General features: G+C 38.7%; 1 protein-coding gene across 5 annotated transcripts in view; it reads left to right on the plus strand.

The window, feature by feature from the left end:
• TRPM3 (transient receptor potential cation channel subfamily M member 3) overlaps window positions 1-18,998 on the plus strand; it is a 305,059-nt gene that overhangs the window by 245,292 nt on the left and 40,769 nt on the right. For 2 of the 5 annotated variants that reach the window (XM_086867037.1, XM_086867036.1), the window contains 7 exons: window positions 5,995-6,030; window positions 6,169-6,309; window positions 7,654-7,683; window positions 8,733-9,022; window positions 9,881-10,109; window positions 12,596-12,763; window positions 13,641-13,766. In XM_086867037.1, the coding sequence (XP_086723163.1) occupies window positions 5,995-6,030; window positions 6,169-6,309; window positions 7,654-7,683; window positions 8,733-9,022; window positions 9,881-10,109; window positions 12,596-12,763; window positions 13,641-13,766 (1,020 nt within the window). The remainder of the gene's footprint in view (window positions 1-5,994; window positions 6,031-6,168; window positions 6,310-7,653; window positions 7,684-8,732; window positions 9,023-9,880; window positions 10,110-12,595; window positions 12,764-13,640; window positions 13,767-18,998) is intronic. The other 3 variants (XM_023944693.2, XM_086867038.1, XM_023944694.2) reach the window with 3 other exon arrangements.

Genomic DNA, 18,998 nt, shown 5'->3' on the forward strand with positions numbered 1-18,998 from the left:
AAAATAGCTGTTACCTTTGTGCTGGATCCTGGCTTGTTGAAATAGTTCCTCATTCCATATTGTGTGGTACATTGTAGACATCTTCCTCTGCAGAAATATAAAAAAGGAGTAGTGCAACTGTCACCTGACCCTTATAATGTTAATTTCAAGAATCTTGACTTACTAAAATCCATTAGAAGGGCTGGACAGAAATACTGAAAGGTATAGTGGCAGGAGGGAGATACCAAATACCTTTACCAATGTGCTCAGGATTAAAAGAGTTACAGCAGCTGCAATGAATAAAAATACCTTATCCTTTAAATATATGGATCAAGTAAGGAGATTGAGTCTGCAATTGACCTCATCAGCTTGAATATTCTGCCAAAGCATGTGCAGATTACAACTTTGCACATTATGTAAGTCAGACCTCAAGGATGGCATACTTGAGAAAGGTTACTTCTGTACATGGGACTAGATAGAAAATTGAAAAAGGAGAGGACATTTTTTCTAAGAGCACAGATTTTAGTGGTTTCTTCTGTCAGTGACAGCTGAACAGAATTAAATTCACCTGAGGGAGGAGAGTAGTAATGTGTCATATAGTACCTTTTTATTAGGTAATTCTACAGAACAATCAATAGCACATTTAGGTAGGTTCTGGTGGTAGTCTTCGGTTAGTGTGTTAAATGGCATCATCATTGTTCAATTATGTATAGTGTATAAAGTGACCATTGAAAAATGTAAAATGCCTACAAAAAGAAACTACACACAAATCCCCTTGGAATGAGCAGAGTGAAGCTAGAATCTGTTTAGAATGGATTCTGCTCTTGAAGCACAAGTTTCCAGAATATTTTTTTACTCAATATACAGTTATTTATGTGCCTATGAATCTGAAAGAAGCGTAATCTGTCTTCTGCTTTAAAGTATATACTTTTCCAAACACCTTCTCTCCCCCAGAATCACCTTTCCAAGTCCTTCTTCAAAGGCATAGCAAATTATATGTTGAGAAACTACATCATATTAATCTCTTTTTTATGAGCCCCTAATTCAATATGTATTTTTAAAGAAACTCGTGAAAGAAAAGGCATCAAAGTAGTCAAAGATGATCTGTACTCATGGCTGTATATGGACAGACGTTAAATAAACTTTCACTATATTTGATGACATTGTTACACGGTGAATCCTAGCTATTAGGTGATGGTTATCTCTCCATAAATTTATCTTTCTTCCTTCTGTTGATATCTAAAATCTTAAGTAATTCCAACTACATCGAGTCAGTCTTACAAGCATAGGTGAGGGCTTTGAAAAGTGACAGCCTGGTGTGGCTCTTTAGCACCTTCCCGAAAAAAACTGGACCTCTGGGTCTGTATTTCTCATTTTTTCAGTGAAGAGGAGCTGCCCGGGTTCACAAGGAGAAGTGACAGCTCACCATAGCCCTGCCTACTGAGCAGATGCCTTACCAGTCAACCAAGCCATAAATCAGTCAGCAGATCTGACAACAGTTTAAATGAAAACACCTCCTTGGATAAAACTTCTTAATGAGCACATCACCATTAGACAGTTAGATGTTTCATCATGCATGAAAGACAGCTCACACTGCTGATGCTAGTTTTTTGAGTTCATGTATATTTTGATGCCAGACACCTAATCCCTCAGATTTAATTACAGCATCACAGAATATCAATATGAAAGTATGTAATACACAACTTTGAGACAATATCTAATCTATATGAAATACACAGTGCATTTAAATGTACATCTCAGTTCTAAAACCTGTACTATTTTAAAAGGTGTATGCTAAAAAATTATTTGCATCTTGATCATTGTGATAGAAAATAGATGTTTAAAAATCATAGAGGCAGTAATTTACTACTATATAGCTGTATAAATCAGTAGGAGGGTGTTGTGTTGTTTGTGTTGTTTTGTGTTATTTTGTGTTGTTTTGTTTTGTAAGACAATTTCGCCTGCTTAATAAAGCAAATAATTAGAAAAACAGAAGTCACATTATCAGATTTCATTTGTGTCAGCCTATAAACACACACATGTGCACACAAGTATATGATACAAAAACGTATTTTCCTTTTGGATTTCCAAATACTGCTGTGAAGATTGATAGTGTAGGAAGCATATTGTAAAGACCTGGAGACACAATCTTAAAGAATTTAGAGTAATCAAAATGTGCATAACTTTTTCATGTATTAACAAGACAAATTATGTCATAATGACTCTGCCTTAGATCCCCTTTCAGACTTCTCAATTCCATAGCTACATAGCAGGGCCAACCTGCCTGCATTTTTGGCCTCATGGCCATTTTGACATCTCCTGTCAAGGGTCCAGAATTTCACATTTAAGTTTAGCTTCCTTCCATAGACCACACACAGCAGTACACCCAGGCTAAGCAGAAAGCATCAGACAGTGACTGTGCTGGACACCCTGTCTGCAAATGGAGGTTGCCCTCTACCAATTTTTAAAAAAATAAAAATCTTTCCCTGCCTCAACTAGCTGATCAAGATCAGTAGAAATTAACGGATTTTTTTTTTTGTTTGGTTTTTTTTTCATTTATCCAAAACATTGTAGAAAATTAACAGGTCTCAGTTCCACTTCAGGATTATTTACACTTCCAAAGCTGGGATTTTTTTTGACTGCTACTGTACATCTGCATTTCCAAAGAACAAATTAGCAATACATAGAATTTTGACAGTGTTTTCCTCAGCACACAAACTCGGAGGCTTGATACGTGGTGACGCAAAAATGCACTTGAAGTGAAATAAGTACTACAACTGACCAGCTACAATTTAGACTTGAAATTTCTTCAGGAGAAGAACAGTGCATTAACACTGAAGAGTTTGTCCCAGCATTAAAAGATTTGATGATTATTAACTGGGACAACTAGCTTACCACAAAATCAAACTTTCTTCTTGGTCATTCTTGACAACCTGGACTGCACTAGAATTAGTTCATCCAAATTCTTGCTCTTCTTGGGGCAGTTCTACACCTCCTGCATCACTTGTGCTTCATTTACAAGCTTAGCTCTGCCAGGGTGGTTCAAGCTGACTGCTGACAGAAAAAAATGCTTTGGCACATGTTTAACTCCTCTCACAAGGATGGTCAAGATGGACCAGTTTTCTTTACTAGGGCGTCTCACTTTGCAAAATTAATGGTTATGAAAAGTGTATTTTTGCTGTGGGTTTTGGAAGTTTTCTTTAGTGAACTCTTTAAGTATTATCTGGGAGGTTTAGATGCATCATTTATCAAACTTCTTTTACTGAAATTTTTTTATCTAAATATTTTATGAAAATTTAGAAATCAAAACTATATCAAGAAACTCACACTTTATAACACATATAGCACCGTGATGCCTGTTGTTCTTTCTTAACTGCTGAAAATTTTTTTGCCACTTAGCAATATTAAAGCATTCAGTTTGAGTGAAGACTTTAAGATAGATGGTGTCTGTTGAACTACAGTCCTGCCTCAGAGCTGCAGCTCCCATTTCTGCTAATGCTTTCATCCTTTTTCTACTAGAATTATCATTTTATGCTTCCTGGAGATAGAAGAACATTTTTGGAGGAAAAACCAAGCAAACTAACCTAGCAGAATTTAAATTTTTAATTTAATTTTTATGTTTATTTTTAATTTCATTTTTACATGTTCTTTTTCTTTAAAATGTTCAGTATAAATGTTACCATGTCCAAATTATCTAAGCTAATACACATTCCTGCAAACCATAGTAATCCCCCCACCCATCAAATTAGACAGTATTAGGAAGGAATATTAGGAAGGTTGCAAAAGGATAAGCCAGAGGGCATAGCTTAAAAATGGTTGGCAGCTCAATTTTTTCCACTAAATTTGCTTGATTTTCTGTCCTTTTGATTGCCAGCCAATTGCTGGGCATGGTACTGTGAGAACACAACCTCCCTCTCTCCCTCCTGAGACTTTCCATCATGCTGCTTGTAACATGGTAGCAGGGCTGGAAATAAGATCTTCATGACTGAAGTAGAAAAGGAGGATCTTTGCAGCCATTTTTTCTCTTCTGCAGAAGCAGTTGCCATCTGCTCTCCACTAGTGTTTCTCTGCTCTAATCCAGTCATCTCCAGAGAAGACAGACAGATATCTCCAGAGATGCAGATATTTCCAGCAAGGCATGATGGTCATAAAATTGCTCCATGTGAATTACTAACCGTCTCATGAACACATAAAAAGAGCTACAGGCTCACTGTAATCTGTACTGTATATTGTCATAGAACATTAGATTATTACAGTGCACTGAAAAATTTTGAAATTAAGAGCTACAATTTATGGTCCTTCTGCAATATTGACTATATGAGATTTTTTTTTTTTTTTTTTTTTTTTTTAGAGTAATATTCTTTTTTTTCAAGGCTACTATTCACAGTACATAGAAGGATAACTTGTCTCTCCTTCCACCTTTATTTTGTAGTCATATCTTTCGTACAGACATACAGAGCAGAGGGGGTTCTGTAAATGAAGGGTTTCTTAGTGAGGTCTCTAGAGCCAGGTGATCTATTCACAATTTGCTGAATTATGCCTTTTTTTTCTGGTAAGGAATGCTTACTGAAACACAAACTGTCGTCCAGTTAACTCAGAAGCAGTGAGTTAGAGAAGGACGCAAACTTTCATTTGAGTTCATTCCCTTCCCATTAATCCTTTCCTCCTGTAAAGGGATCAGAATTTACCTTGTGTAGTTCCACTGGGGGGAATAGAAGAGCAGGTGTGCCCACACTGTGGTTTTGTTTCTCCATTGCCTGAGATCCCCAAGAGCCTTGACCAGCACATCTGTGAGTGCAGCCCAGCCCGCAATAATTCAGCACACAAGATGTCCCATTGGGCTTACTGCAACTGGAGAATAGAAATGCCCCATTAACTCAGAGAAAATTCTGAGTGCAGTGAGAGACAATCAGTTACTGAAATCTTCATTGTTTTGCAACCCAGAAATACTGCAGAACTCACAACCTCAGTGATGCCATTTTCCGATTTGAAAGTGAAGAGAAGGAAGATGCTCGCAAGGGAGTTCCCATAAAAAGGACAATAAGATGTAGACATGTTTGTCATTTTTTTTCTTTCAAGTTAAAAGGTATATGCTGAAGACATCATATACATATACATATACATGTACATGTAGATATACATATGCATATGTATATGCATATACATGTACATATCTGTTTAGATATAGATATATAAAAATATCTAACTGAGGGCAAGGAAGGAAAATAAATAGAAGAAGAAGTATGTAGGCATCTTTTCCAGGATCCTGCTAATTGCCCTTGCCACAGACTCAGTTTATTTCTTGTGAGGCAATCGCTATGGCTCTGCTGGAAATTACATTATTAGATAATGTGTTTAAAGGGGCTTTTAGTAAAATATGTAAGGAACTCAGGTTGAGAATATGTAGAAAAATTGCTAGACCTGTAGTTTTCTTCATAAACAAACCCCTAAATAAGTAGCCACATATATTTTGTTTATTACAGCTTTCATACATACAGATAGCTTTCCTCATTCTTGGTGTGAAACTTAAGCAAGGGTGTGTATTCTTTGAACATAACTCTAAGACTGAATGCTGATAGGCTCTTCTCGCCCCTAGCAATTAGTAATAATGATAGCTCTTGTACTTGTAAGTCCTCTAGAGTTGTAACACCAATCTTACTTCCTGCCCTTCCCTTCCTGGAACATGGGAAAGAAACACTGCAGGATGGGGTGATGTCACTTCACCATGCCTTGACAGTTCAGATGAGGCAGTCCAGAGAGATGCCAGCAGAGATGTGAGATGCCAGGACGAGTTGTGGGTGAGAGCTGGTGCAGGAAAAGTGCCGTCTTGCAGAACTAGAGTCCAGCAACTGTGCCTGACTTTTCAAGTGTATCGATCCTCATGCTTTTGTTTCTGCAGTGTTGTTGTTCCTTGTTTCCCCAGCTGAAGAATATGAGTACTGTGTACTGATGTTATCTTCTGTTACTTCCAACAAGTTCTTCACTTTCTTATTTAACTTATGTCTTCTTTCCAAGCGAGAATATCCAGGTTTCGGTTGGATCTATTTTAAGGTGAATTAATTAACCAGCATAATAATACATTCCTGCTTTTACCTATTTAATTTGTTTTATTCTAACCTAATTCTAAAGTACATTTAACAGTGTCAGTAATAAGCATTTCTTCTCCCACCATCCTTATTTTCATTGCAGGGGAACTTGCCTCCTGATTATCGGATAAGTCTGATTGACATTGGGTTGGTGATAGAGTACCTGATGGGAGGAGCGTATCGCTGCAATTACACCCGAAAGCGGTTCAGAACTCTGTACCACAATTTGTTCGGGCCTAAGAGGGTAAGAAACAAGTTGTTTGCCATCCTCATGACTGTACCAGCTGGCAGGGGTTCCCGTAGCTTCTTACACGGTTCCAGACTGGTGGGGTCCAGTGCACACACTATTCATTCTACAGATTCATTTCCATTATGTGCATTGCAGTTATCTCAACATAATGCATCACAAACCAGACATTGATACAAGCTATGGTTTTCATTAAGTTAATGAGAAAATTACTACATTCTGCTGCCCTGCTGAAACCAGCACGTACAACAGTCTAGTCTGACTCCAAAACCTGTAATTATGAGTATTCACAGCTTTTAAAAGACATGTATTTTGACCCACACCAATAATACTATAATTCTAACTCCTGAGTTTGATTTGAAAATTTCTGTGCTGTTAGATGCATTTCCTATCTCATGGCTTATCTCCTGATAGTGATCTGAAGGTTTCAGGGCAAAGAAACCCATAACTCAAAACCTGTTTTATTTTTTGGATGTGGTTCCAGCAGTCATTCGATTCGTGGCAATACCACTGTTAAGTACTTTTGTGAGTTCCATGTTTGATAGGTTATGCCACTGTGAATAGAAATTAAGGTCTTTCTAAAACACAAAAGCTGTTTATTATCATCTATATTGCCATTGATCCAGCATGAACAGGATTCTGTTCAGCTCCTCTTAGTAAGATCTCTAAGTTCCGTTTTTGCCTCTCATTTCAGATTTTAGCAATACGCAGCACTGAAAGTATTAATAAGTGGCTATCAATACCAACAGCTCTGTGAAACGCTTGCAGACAACTACCTAAAATGGGTTTATTTGTTTCCTTATGCTTTTCCTTATGACTCTTCACATTTGAAGGGAAAGACAGTGATTATACCTGGTGGGCGAGACTTCCTTCCCATTGAGAAAAACATTTGAGCACTGATTTCACTGATATTGAACACAGAGCAGTTCCACAGCAATCAATAAAAGTGTTCCAGGGCAGTGAGAAAAACACTGATGTGCTCCAGAGAAATCCATTCTTGCCTCATCAGTGGTCCCTATCACTTTCTTGCTAGAACAGCCCTATCCAGGTGTAATTTGTACCTGAATCCAAATATATATCTTCTGTCATTGTTTTGGTGAAATAGTGTCAAATTCTAGTTGGGAATAACTACATATATGTAATTATTTGACTGGTGTGTATGTGTATATATACATACTATTACATTATATTACATTATATAAATATTATCTATATTTTATTGTATATTCTACATCACTCTGCATGCACATGTACATATGTATATATGTATACACAAATAGCTGTAGTTTCTCATCACTATTCTGTGAGAAATAACATTTTTCTAACTTTTTTTTTGCACAGCCAAAAGCCCTGAAGCTGTTGGGAATGGAGGTAGGCAACCTGTGATGCATCTTAATGTCTTTTCCTTCTTTGACAAACAGAAACTATATCTAGATAATGTTTAAATTCACTGTAATGAAAGCATGAATAGTATTTTTCATCCAGATAACTTCTTTACACAGGGGAGCAGGTCAAGAAACTTTTCTTAATAAAACTCCAGGAGGTAGCTAAGGAAAAAGAGGGCTCTGCCCCAACTATGGATCTTTTTGGTTTTTTGTTTATAATAATTAAATAAAATGTTTCAGTGTGGCAGGGCAAGCAGAATTTCAGTCAGATAGCATCTAACTTCAAAATATGTTCAGAGAAATTAAACACTTGCAGAGAATGATGCAGAAATCATTATACAGGCCAAAGTCATCTCAGTTTTATTGGCACTTTTGGCTACCCCAATTCTTCAAGGGGATAGTAGTATTCTCATGTTTCTTTGTTTTATACAATCACTTTTTCCATCCATAGACACAGGACAGAATAGGTCAGCTCATCTGATAAAAGCAAAAGGCTAAAATGTGAAAGAAACTAAAGGCAACAGAAGCAACAAAGGGATGGAGAAAGAAGGAATAAACACACAGGATAGGAGTAAAGAAGGAGGATTGCTACCTTTGTAAGGAGCTAAAGGGAGAAAACACAAGAATAAGCATAGAAGGAGTCTTCAGCAGATCAGAAAATTCCCTGGATATGTACCTTCTGGAGGGGGAAAGAGGCAGATGCATTATAGCAGATGTTACATTTGCAGTGAGCTCTTGGCTTTATTTTATTTTATTGGTGGCTTTTCCAAAATGGTTCTGGATATTGTATTATAATGTACTCTGTTCTTAGTGAGAAAGAGTGATTCAGAGTGACTGTTTAGTATCTTCTTAATTACAGTGCACACACCAATACCTTTTTTATTGTTTACCTATGTTAAATGTTTTGTCCAAAAAATGATGAATGGAGTGGCCTGCAGAAAATGTGTTTGACATCTTAGGTATTGATTTCAATGGATTATGTGAATTGATTCAGTTCCTTCACTGATGAAAAAAATTTCTCTACAATTCTCATAGGATGATGTCCCTTTGCGTCGGGGGAGAAAACCAACAAAGAAGAAAGAAGAAGAAGTTGATATTGATATGGATGACCCTGAGATCAATCACTTTCCCTTCCCATTCCATGAGCTGATGGTGTGGGCTGTGCTGATGAAACGTCAGAAGATGGCCCTCTTCTTTTGGCAGCATGGGGAAGAGGCTATGGCTAAAGCACTGGTAGCCTGCAAACTCTGCAAAGCCATGGCCCATGAAGCATCAGAAAATGACATGGTGGATGACATATCCCAAGAGCTGAACCACAATTCTAGGTGAATTTCCTTTCATGTACACTTTCCTGAGGGAGAAAAGAAAAGGAAAAAAAAAAATATAAAAAAGGGTTGGGGAGAATATGCCTAAAATTTTCTTATCTCTACCTTGCTTTCATTTCTAACTTGCAGGGGAAGTGCAGTCCCTTTAGAGAAAATCTAAATGGCTTTTAAGCAATCTGTCTCCCACAGTACCAAAGTTGTCAGCAATGTAACTTCTGAAATGAGAAGATGTCAAGAAGAGAGTGAAATATCTGTATTGTCTATGTGTTCTCCCTGAGGCCTCAAGAGTCAGACTGCAACATTTCTCTGTGCTTTTTCAGGATACTCTGTACATTCCCAGGAGAACAGTTATTGAAATCCCCATCAGCATCGTATTCAGGCAGAAGTGTTAATTAACCAAGAGGTCAATTATGATTAGATGAACAAGGCAAGATACTAGATTCCATAAGAACCTTTCCTGATGTTAAAATTTCAGAAATACAGGATTTTAGAAAGGATCATGGACACTTATTCTAGGAAGCTTGACCATGAAGCCATGGGCAAACAACAGAGAAGCAATCCCTTAAACTACAGATAACCAGAGGATTTCAGTTAGAAAATGTCAGGGAGGTGGGCAGGGAGGTGGGAGCAGACAGCTGGTATGTGTGGGTGCTCATCACTGCTAAGCTGGGGCACTTATTTATATGCCTAACATTAGCCACTCACATTTGAAAATGTGGGTTTCCATGTAGAATCAACATCACGATTTGCATGATGGAAGGTGGTGTGCCCCTTGCAGAGGCTGGCAGTTGCAGAGAGGTGTTTTGAGCACAAGACTGAGTGTGCTACCGGGAATGAACGGGTGTCCCTCTGTTGCAGGGACTTCGGCCAGCTGGCGGTCGAGCTGTTGGACCAGTCGTACAAGCAGGACGAGCAACTGGCCATGAAACTGCTGACCTATGAGCTGAAGAACTGGAGCAACGCCACGTGCCTGCAGCTTGCAGTGGCAGCCAAGCACAGGGACTTCATCGCCCACACTTGCAGCCAGATGCTGCTCACTGACATGTGGATGGGTCGTCTCCGAATGCGAAAAAATTCTGGCCTAAAGGTCATTCCTGTTTTAAAATAAAATTAGCGTTCAGGGAATTCTAATAGATGGTGACAGGGTTCACAACAAATCAGTAATAAGTGTCTAAAGTAATTGTACTTCAGATGTCTATTTGCAGTTACATTAAGCAGGGTATATTCTTCCTGTTCTGAGTTTTCCAGCTGGGGCTTATCATAAGCCAAAATTCAAAGCACACGGCTTAAATTTTTTTCATTCTCTTTCTTAAAGTCCCCTCTGGCATCATTTATCAGAATAAGAATTGAGCTAGGAGGTTAGTGTGTCACCTTGCCTGTATACTTGATGAGTTAGTCAAGAGTTTTAAAGATAAATAAAGGAAAAGGAAGAAGTGAGTTAACTGTTAGTGAAAGGTGCTGATCTGACAGCCTTCCCCAAAACAGGCAAAGTAAGCAGCACAAATTTCCTTGCAAACTCTTGCAAGTCTTCCTGATGGCCTCTGAAGGAACTCCTTTAGAGGGTCCAAAGGATAATTCAGTTTTCAAAACTGTTTAAGCTTTACTTCCACAATTGACAAAACTGCTAACAGTGCAAAGTGGACTCTGAGATGAATTTGAGTCTATGGCAAGTTTCACCAAAGCAGTCACCAGTCAGAACATACCCAGGAATTGCCTCTTCCTCCCAGACCACCAAGAAATATTTTCAGTCAAGGGCTTCTCTCTACTGCACTAAATGCCTGTGTGAAAATTGGTAATTACTCAGATGTGTTGCCATGTGAAAATATGTTCAGTAATGGCAAGAATTCTTAGGAGTACATGCATTGCTTCCAGACTGGCTCTTAATCCAGTGGCAGTGGTGAATGAGAACAAGTGGCTGATAGCATTCTTATGCAGGACCTGTGCATACATGTTGTCCTGCTATAGATAGAAAACATTCTCACACCTGGAGACACTCCTATCACCTATTTCCTGAACTCACAGGCCTATTCTTCAGAGGAACAGCTGCTTTGTTCACTGTTTGGCTTTGCAGATATTCAACCTAGGTACATGGAAGACAGTGCAGCAACTGATTTCCTACTACATGCATTCCACTTTTAAGCACACATTTCTTAAGCCCTAAAATAGACCTTTATTTCATAATGCATAACTGAAGGTAACGGGCTCTGTTTCCTTTCAGCTTCTTCTAACACCAGGGCTTCACAAGGATCTTTTACTCAGTTTCTAGTCTGTATTTTATTCCACTGAAGCTCATTAGCAGAACTTGTTTAAAGCTAAAGCAGGCTACAAGCTACATGAGGCAGCATGATAAAGAAATAAATTTGCAAGCATGAGTCATGGGTTATTTCCCAAGAACAGTTTTTTTCCCTTTGAAACTGACAAATGGTAGGAAGATTGAATATGATTCTTTAGACTCTTGCTGGGAATGTATGGCACCAATGGAAGGGCTAGGGGCAGCTGTTAATCCTGCCAGCTCTTAAAAATAGCCTTTCTGTAAAGCCAGGTCTGCCTGTAAGCCCCTCTCCCTGGACCCATCATTTGGTGAGTGCAGGAGCAGTTCAGGGATCTTTCTCAAGGCTGGGTACAGCATTCACATACACCAACTGCTCCTCGTTGTGCTCTTTGGTTTCGGCAGCTCACAGGCTGTCTGCTGATACGACGAGCACAGGCACCCCCCCTAACCTGCCAGGAAGGTCAATTATCTGGTTTCACTCTCATTCAGGGAGAGATTTATAAGAAAATCATTCTCCATCAAATTGCAGCATAACCAGAAAAAGTTGTTGTGCTTGTGAATACAGACTTTGTTTTGTATTACTTTGATATTTACTAAGTTGTACTAATGTTTTAACCCAAGCATTGTTCATTACTTATACATCCCAACAAGGTAATTTTAGTGGTTTCTACATTCCTGCATCTAAGAGAGAGAAGGCAGAAAACAAAGAACTGGCATTAACGTGGCCATTACACAGCTGCCTGATTACTGAAACAAAATCTAAGAGGACTGCATATCTATCCACATCAGGATTTGTTTTTGGTGGCTTTGCCTTATCTCCTCAGATCCACACATAGTTACACTTCTTTGACTACCAGTGGGCATATTAAGCATGGACTCAAAGAGCTATTAACCCTCTCTGTAGAAATAAATATTCTCTATATGTCATTTATACTGATATTTTGTGTTATGTAAAATGAAGACATTTGTGGCTTTGTACACCCATGTGGTCCCACCTACTCTTGACCTTATATATTTTGTAAATATATTCTAGTGTGTAGCACTACGCATCTGGTGATGTGCAAGCAGATAAAACATTCAAGAGCATTCACAGCAACACTAGTAGGAATTACATGCTTTGATCCAGTACTCTGCTAACATTAGCCCAATGAGAAATACTTAAATGTCATAGAAACTCACATGCACATGTATCATTCTTTTCCTGAATCTCCCGAGGGAGTTGTTCCATTTAATGCTAAGTAAACATTATGACCATAATCTGTTTTCTGTGATGATTATTGTTATCATTATTATTGCTTTAGGTAATTCTAGGAATTCTACTTCCTCCTTCAATCCTCAGCTTGGAGTTCAAGAACAAAGATGATATGCCCTACATGACCCAGGCCAATGAGATCCATCTTCAAGAAAAGGATCCAGAGGAACCAGAGAAGCCAGTGAAAGAAAAAGATGAGGAAGACATGGAGCTCACTGTAAGTGCTCACAATAAATCATCAGCCTCAGTGCTGTCAATTTGTTATTCCTACCTCTGTAGGCATTGCAGAACATCTGATGGCTAAATATGGCACATGATAGGATACCACTCTTCACACTCCCCTCTCCTCCGTGGGACTCAAGCCACACAAGTTGACATCATTTTGTCTCCATCCTGCAGCAGGAGATGCTGTGCTTTAATATCCTCATATTTTGACTCAGTTTGATGCTACATTGTCTGAACTAAGTGAATTAGATTTTAGAAGCACTCAGTCATGATAAATGACCTCTCTGGTGGAAAAGGGCTTATCTTTGGTTGGAAACACCCAAAGATTCATGGCAGCCAGAATTTTTTTCTTTTTTTTTTTAGTTGACTTCACTAGAGAGTAAGCAAGTGTGCAAACAGGCCAGAAAAAAATACGAAAAATTACTCTAAAATTCTTTTTGTATTTGTGGTCATTGCCTTTGACACATCCAGTTTTTAATCTACTGAAGACATTAGCAAGCAGCTAGACAGCTCCTCTTCTACAACTCAACAGAACTGTGCAAGGAAGGACTTGTCAGCCTTAATAACATAGCCTTTGAGGAATAATTTACACCACAAACAGTCAGACAGTTAAAGCTCTGAAGACTACACAAGTCACTTACCTCCTGTCTCTTGTTCTCACACTTTGTAGTTTGGGCAGTTATCATACAGGCTATTACATCTGCCTTAGTCTAGTTTGGTTTGGATTTGTTTGGGTTTGATTTTGGTGTCTGAAAGGCTTAAAACTCAGCCCCAGTTGGTCAGGGTAGAAGCATAGACATAAAAGGGATTTGCCTGGTTAAGTTAAAAAACAAAAACAAAAACAAAAAAACCCAGACTGTTTCCCACAGGCAAACAGCAGGAGCTGCCCACAGGACCCCGACTGCAGGCAGGCAGAAGGACCTGCCTACAGGACCCAATATGCAGGCAAGCCGAAGGAGCAGCCCACAAGACTCACCTACAGGACCCGTTTGCAGGCAAGAACCCGGCTGTTGGGAAGGACCAGAAGCCAGAATAGCAGCAGTGGGGCATTCTCTGCTCATTAGTTATTGATTGCAATTACTAACCCTTGGCTTCTGATCCCCTTATGGAATGCCTGTTCAAATCAAAGCTCTTTGCAAGCTGCCTTTTACCTGGCAACGGGGAGAAATTTGGGGAAGATGTGTTTTCCATCTCACTGTAGTTATCCCAGCTCCTGGTTTCTTGTCTTCAATACTGTTTCCTTTTCCCCTTCTGACTACTCCTGCTGCAAGTAAGTGATGTGTGCAGTGGATCCACTATTCCAGATGAACCTTAGATGTTCCCCCTCTTCTCCCTTCCATGTGCTGACAGTCTTATTGCTCTGTTCCGTCCTTGACTCTTCCCTTAATTCCTTTAAATTCATTGTATCACTCTAGTGAAGTTTCAGGCTCTCAAAACTTTTCTATAAAATAACATTGCTTCCTGTGGAGTCCAGCAAGTTTAGAAACAGTATCTTTGGTACAGAGTACATCTATACTATACTGTAGAACTTGTAACGCACCTGTTTCACACAGGTGCCCCTCGGTGGTGAGGAGAGGCAAATTGGTAGCAGAGAGATCTTTGTATGTCTCTGGTGAGACACCACAGGCAGCTACATTTAATCACCTGACATATTTTAAATATAAGAAACTACTTTGGACTGAAGTTTCATGTTGTTCCAGCCAGTCAAATGGTCTGGCATAAAGGTCAGCTTTCTTTTCCACTGATCAGAGAATGCCTCAAAGATGTTTCGGGAAGTGCCTTTGTGAAGTTTCCCCTTAGCCCCTTTAGTATATTAAAGATACCTTATAAATATTTCAATAAGATTAATAATTTATTGTGCTGGGGTATCATAAATTTTTAATCCATTGTTGAACTTTGAATCAATAGATCAGTCACTCACCTAACCTGAGCTTTGTTCAGCATAAAGATTAACAAACAGAAGTGATGTTAAAAAATCATATTTTTCTCAAAATTCCTTTTATGGCAAATAATATATAATTGAAATAATCTTCCTGATTCTCCTTCTAATAATTCCAAATGAATACTTCTCAAGTGTCTGTATTCATCATGTTACACCCATATTCTCTGCTAAAATGAAGATAAAGAAGTCTTGACTAGGCAAGGTCTGCTCATTGATTTCCTGTGTGTCTTGCACTGCAAAACCCAGGTGACTAAAGACAGGCCAAGGAATCAGTTTCTTTTTTCTGTACTGCTCTTATGTAGAGTGTGTGACAGTACAGGGCCACAGTCATCTTTTCCCTATTTTACACCTCATTTGCACAGAATAATGTGATCAGCAGACTACAGCAACAGTGAAGTTAAGTCTCCACATGGGTGCACCTGCATGCAAGTATGTATTTGCTTTATGCGCCTCTTCAAGGGCCTGGTGGGTAACTGAACATATGGATATACTATGAAGATGTGTTTATTCACTGTAAAATACTTGCTATTCACACCTGCTTTTAACTTTGTAACAGATACATGAGAGTGATAGGCCCACATTTCTTTAACACCTAGATGCTAAGGAACAGGCTTGTGGCAGCTACTCACAAAAACACATTTGAATACTGCTCTCATCAGTGCTCATCAGCACCAAGAAATTTACCACCATTTATATATGGACCTGACAGTCATTAATCCTGAATAATAAATAGAGAGGAGTAGAAGGACATTAAAGTCTAAAGGCCAGTGATATTTTCTATTTGTACAGCATCTTAATCAAGGCCTTAATTGCTGAAATTCATGTCAGTCAGAAACCCCAGAAGTCTCCCTCCCAGAACAACCCTGATTCTGGAAGCCATAACTAGGAGCATCCTTAACCTTATTCACTGGCTCATTGTTTGGGTATTAGAGCTCCTTGGTAAATGGTTTTATTTCAGAACACAGAATAACTCATCTAAGTCCTTTAAAAGGAGTCCCTTTTGTTCTTGTGCTCATTTTGCTCTGTTTTTCCACAATGAATAGGAAGTTTGGACTTCCATGAGCATCACTGAGTTAGTCTGAGAACTTTTCAGCAGCAGCAAAGCTAGTTCTGTTGGCCTCTGGGATCACATTAGTTCATCTGCAGTGTGTGTAGCCTTTTCTCAATGGCAAGAAATAATCAAATACTGATCATATCACTAAAAATACAGTTCTTAACACAGAGAAGTCTGAAGATCAATGTCCCGGTGCCCCTGGCCCAACTCACCCTTCCCAGTGGAAGATGACTCTCACAGCATCTCCCCTGCCAGCAACAAGGCACCCCTTCAGCTCATCTGGAAAACAGAACTGGGAGACACTGCTGATGGTCTCTAGGCAGAAGCGCTGACTCTCTCCATGAGGAGAGGTTCTCTCATCCTCCAAGGAGTTTGGAAGCCCTCCATACCACCACACATGTGCCCTGACATGGTCTGTATTCTTTCCCCTGCTCAGCAGACAGGATGACTGAGCTCCTGCCATTCCTGTGTGCTCACTGTAACCACCAAGCATGCAAAAAATCTGGTTTTACACATCTGTAATCAAAGACATTAGAATATTTTCCCAGCAGTGTTTTAGAGCAGAGCACAGTAATCCTAGGACAACTACCATGGCCCTTTGACACACAGTGTAGGATCCAGCAGGGTGTGCTGAGGGAGGTGTCTCCACACAGCTATGTATCATTTCTGCATCAGTTCTCTATGAACCCTATATATATGTAGATTTCACTCAGGATGAAACTGGAAGGGCCTGTATTCATTCCAGAAAGAATGAAATTCCCGTTATTTAATTATAAAACACATAAACATGGTATAGGATTGTATTAGTGCAAGAAATGTACAACTGAAAACTTCCGCCGATAGTTCATTATCAGTAAACAGTCCTCAATTACATAAAACAAAATCTGGCCCAACAACAACAATAACAACAAAAACCAGATTAATAAAATCTCCATGTAAAAACTATGCAAACATCAATCCCTTCAGGCTAAATTGATGCAGTTGTACTGTACTTCACAATGAGGTTGGGCTGCTGTCGAGCTTACCTTGCATGACTCATGGTGAATCATGGACAAAATCATGTATTAGAGAAAGAGATGCCGCCCACACAGAGCAGTGTGTTGAGTTGTTCCCACCCCTACTGCATCCCACTCCAAGGAAAACATTTGTTCACATTTGGCACTGCAATTATTCTGTTAACACAGTTACTTAGGTTATTTCTGAATGTTTCTAATGGGGAAGCTTTTCAGTTTGTTAATACTGAGGTATAATTAACAGTCAGGAACATCAGGTCAAACCTAATCCCTAGCCATCTCAGAGAAATTCCCCATCTGTAGCATGGGGGAGGGGAGAAGGTAGTATAATATGATAGAATTCATTCAAAAATAATTATAACAAGATAAAATTATGGCATTGTTATCAAGAAGAAAGCAGTACCAAACAGGAAATCAGAATTCATAAGCTAAAGCATAAATCCAGATATTTAAAGAGCATTATCATAAAAACATCAGCAAGTCACTGATTTAATTGAGAATTAACTCTGACTCAGAATTTGTAAAATTTACAAGTGAAGGATTTGAACTCTGTAAAATAATCCCTTTCATTAAGGCACGGCATTGCTCATTTGTTAAAGCAGACAGCATTCATTTTCACTCTGCTGCAAAATTTCTGAGCACCAGAGGACAGCAGAGACAAAGCCTTGGGAAAAGCTACGGAAAACTCTGTAGCTCCAGATGGTAGTTTTCCCTGAACAGCATCACTAAGTAGAGAGAAGCAAACAAATTACTACCTTTTTGGGCTATAGTGTTCCCAAAGCATTCAGATCATATTCAAATTGTTTTTCAAAAAAAAAAAAACAACAAAAAAAACAAAAAAAGCAAACAAGAAACAAACAAACAAAAAAAAAAACACAAAAAAAACCCACAAAAAAACAACCAATCAATTATATGGATCAAAAGATCACTTTGATTGTGTGGAGTTCAGGTAATGATATCTTCTGTGGAGGTTGTGTAACTTCTGTTACTGTAGGCCTCATAACCATAAAAACCCTTCTCTGCTTAACAGCCACTTTGTCTTTTTTCTTTTTTATAAAAGTTTTGATGGACTTCCAAGGTGTTTTACTTGCTCTGTGAGAGCCAACAGGAGGGACATTTAAATTTTTAATGGGTAATGTTTTATCTGTATGTATGGAAATTAAATTAAAAATCTTCAGCTGTTCTTCCATTAAAGCTAAAGGAAATAGCTTGGTCAAAGTAGGCTTTAGTTTTTGAGACAGTCCCAGGAGGTTAGTTTCAGTGCAGTATTCTTCTGTCCTGAATATTTTTTGAATTTTATTGAAAATATGTACAGCAAGATCTGTGTGTTGTCAGATTCAAAAATATTAGGGTGGGCAAGGAACGTAACAACATTAGATGAAAAATTAACTGCATAAATTAAAGAGAAAGAGCCATATGGGACCAAGCATAGTCCTAATAATGTTACAAATATCTACACTAAGTGAAAAAAGTTGACCCTTACAAATTACTATTTCACAGGAAAAAGACCTGTGAATAGCTCCACATCAGGCTAGAAAAAGGAAGAAAAGGTTAGATTGTGATTCCTACTTTTAAATACGTGAGGAGTGCATCACCAGTTCCTGCAGGGCTCTAGAACCTGATCAGATAGCTCACCTGAAGCAATTAGTTAAGTATGTGCTGTACATCCTGTTGAGTCGGAGAGCACAGCTACAGAGAGACACTAGAAGGACCTTTTTATGGAATGACCATATTCCTGGCATCTAATTGTTCCCTTAGTTTTCCACCAATTAAGTTGCAGATGAGGGCCTTGCTATCTTCACAGGTGGTGAAAGTTTGTTTCAGTTAACATAAAAGCATCATCTATTCTATATATCATGGTGCCTTCATCTATTTGTAGAAAAGTATGATGGAAGCACTGAAGCAAATGCATCATCATGCAGTCCCTGCATACTTATGTCTCAATTCTTGCAAATACTTCAGGTGCAGAGTGCTGCATTCCAGAGGTGCATCCACACACTAAATAGTAAAAACTTGCAAAGGGCACAGTGAGCTAAAATCCAGTCTTCGTCTACTGTTCACTAAATAATTGCTTCAGAGTGAACATTTAATAGGTCACGTTACACATCAAATAGAGAGGAGCTCCTTTTAAGCACTAAGTTCAGTGGTTGTAGTTTAGTCCTTCCACTTGTCTGCACCTGATAATGAAAATTAAGGTAAACAAACAAAATGCTACCTT

Source organism: Cyanistes caeruleus, chromosome Z (genome assembly GCF_971803275.1).
Source record: "Cyanistes caeruleus chromosome Z, bCyaCae1.hap1.1, whole genome shotgun sequence".
Classification (NCBI taxonomy): Eukaryota; Metazoa; Chordata; class Aves; order Passeriformes; family Paridae; genus Cyanistes; species Cyanistes caeruleus.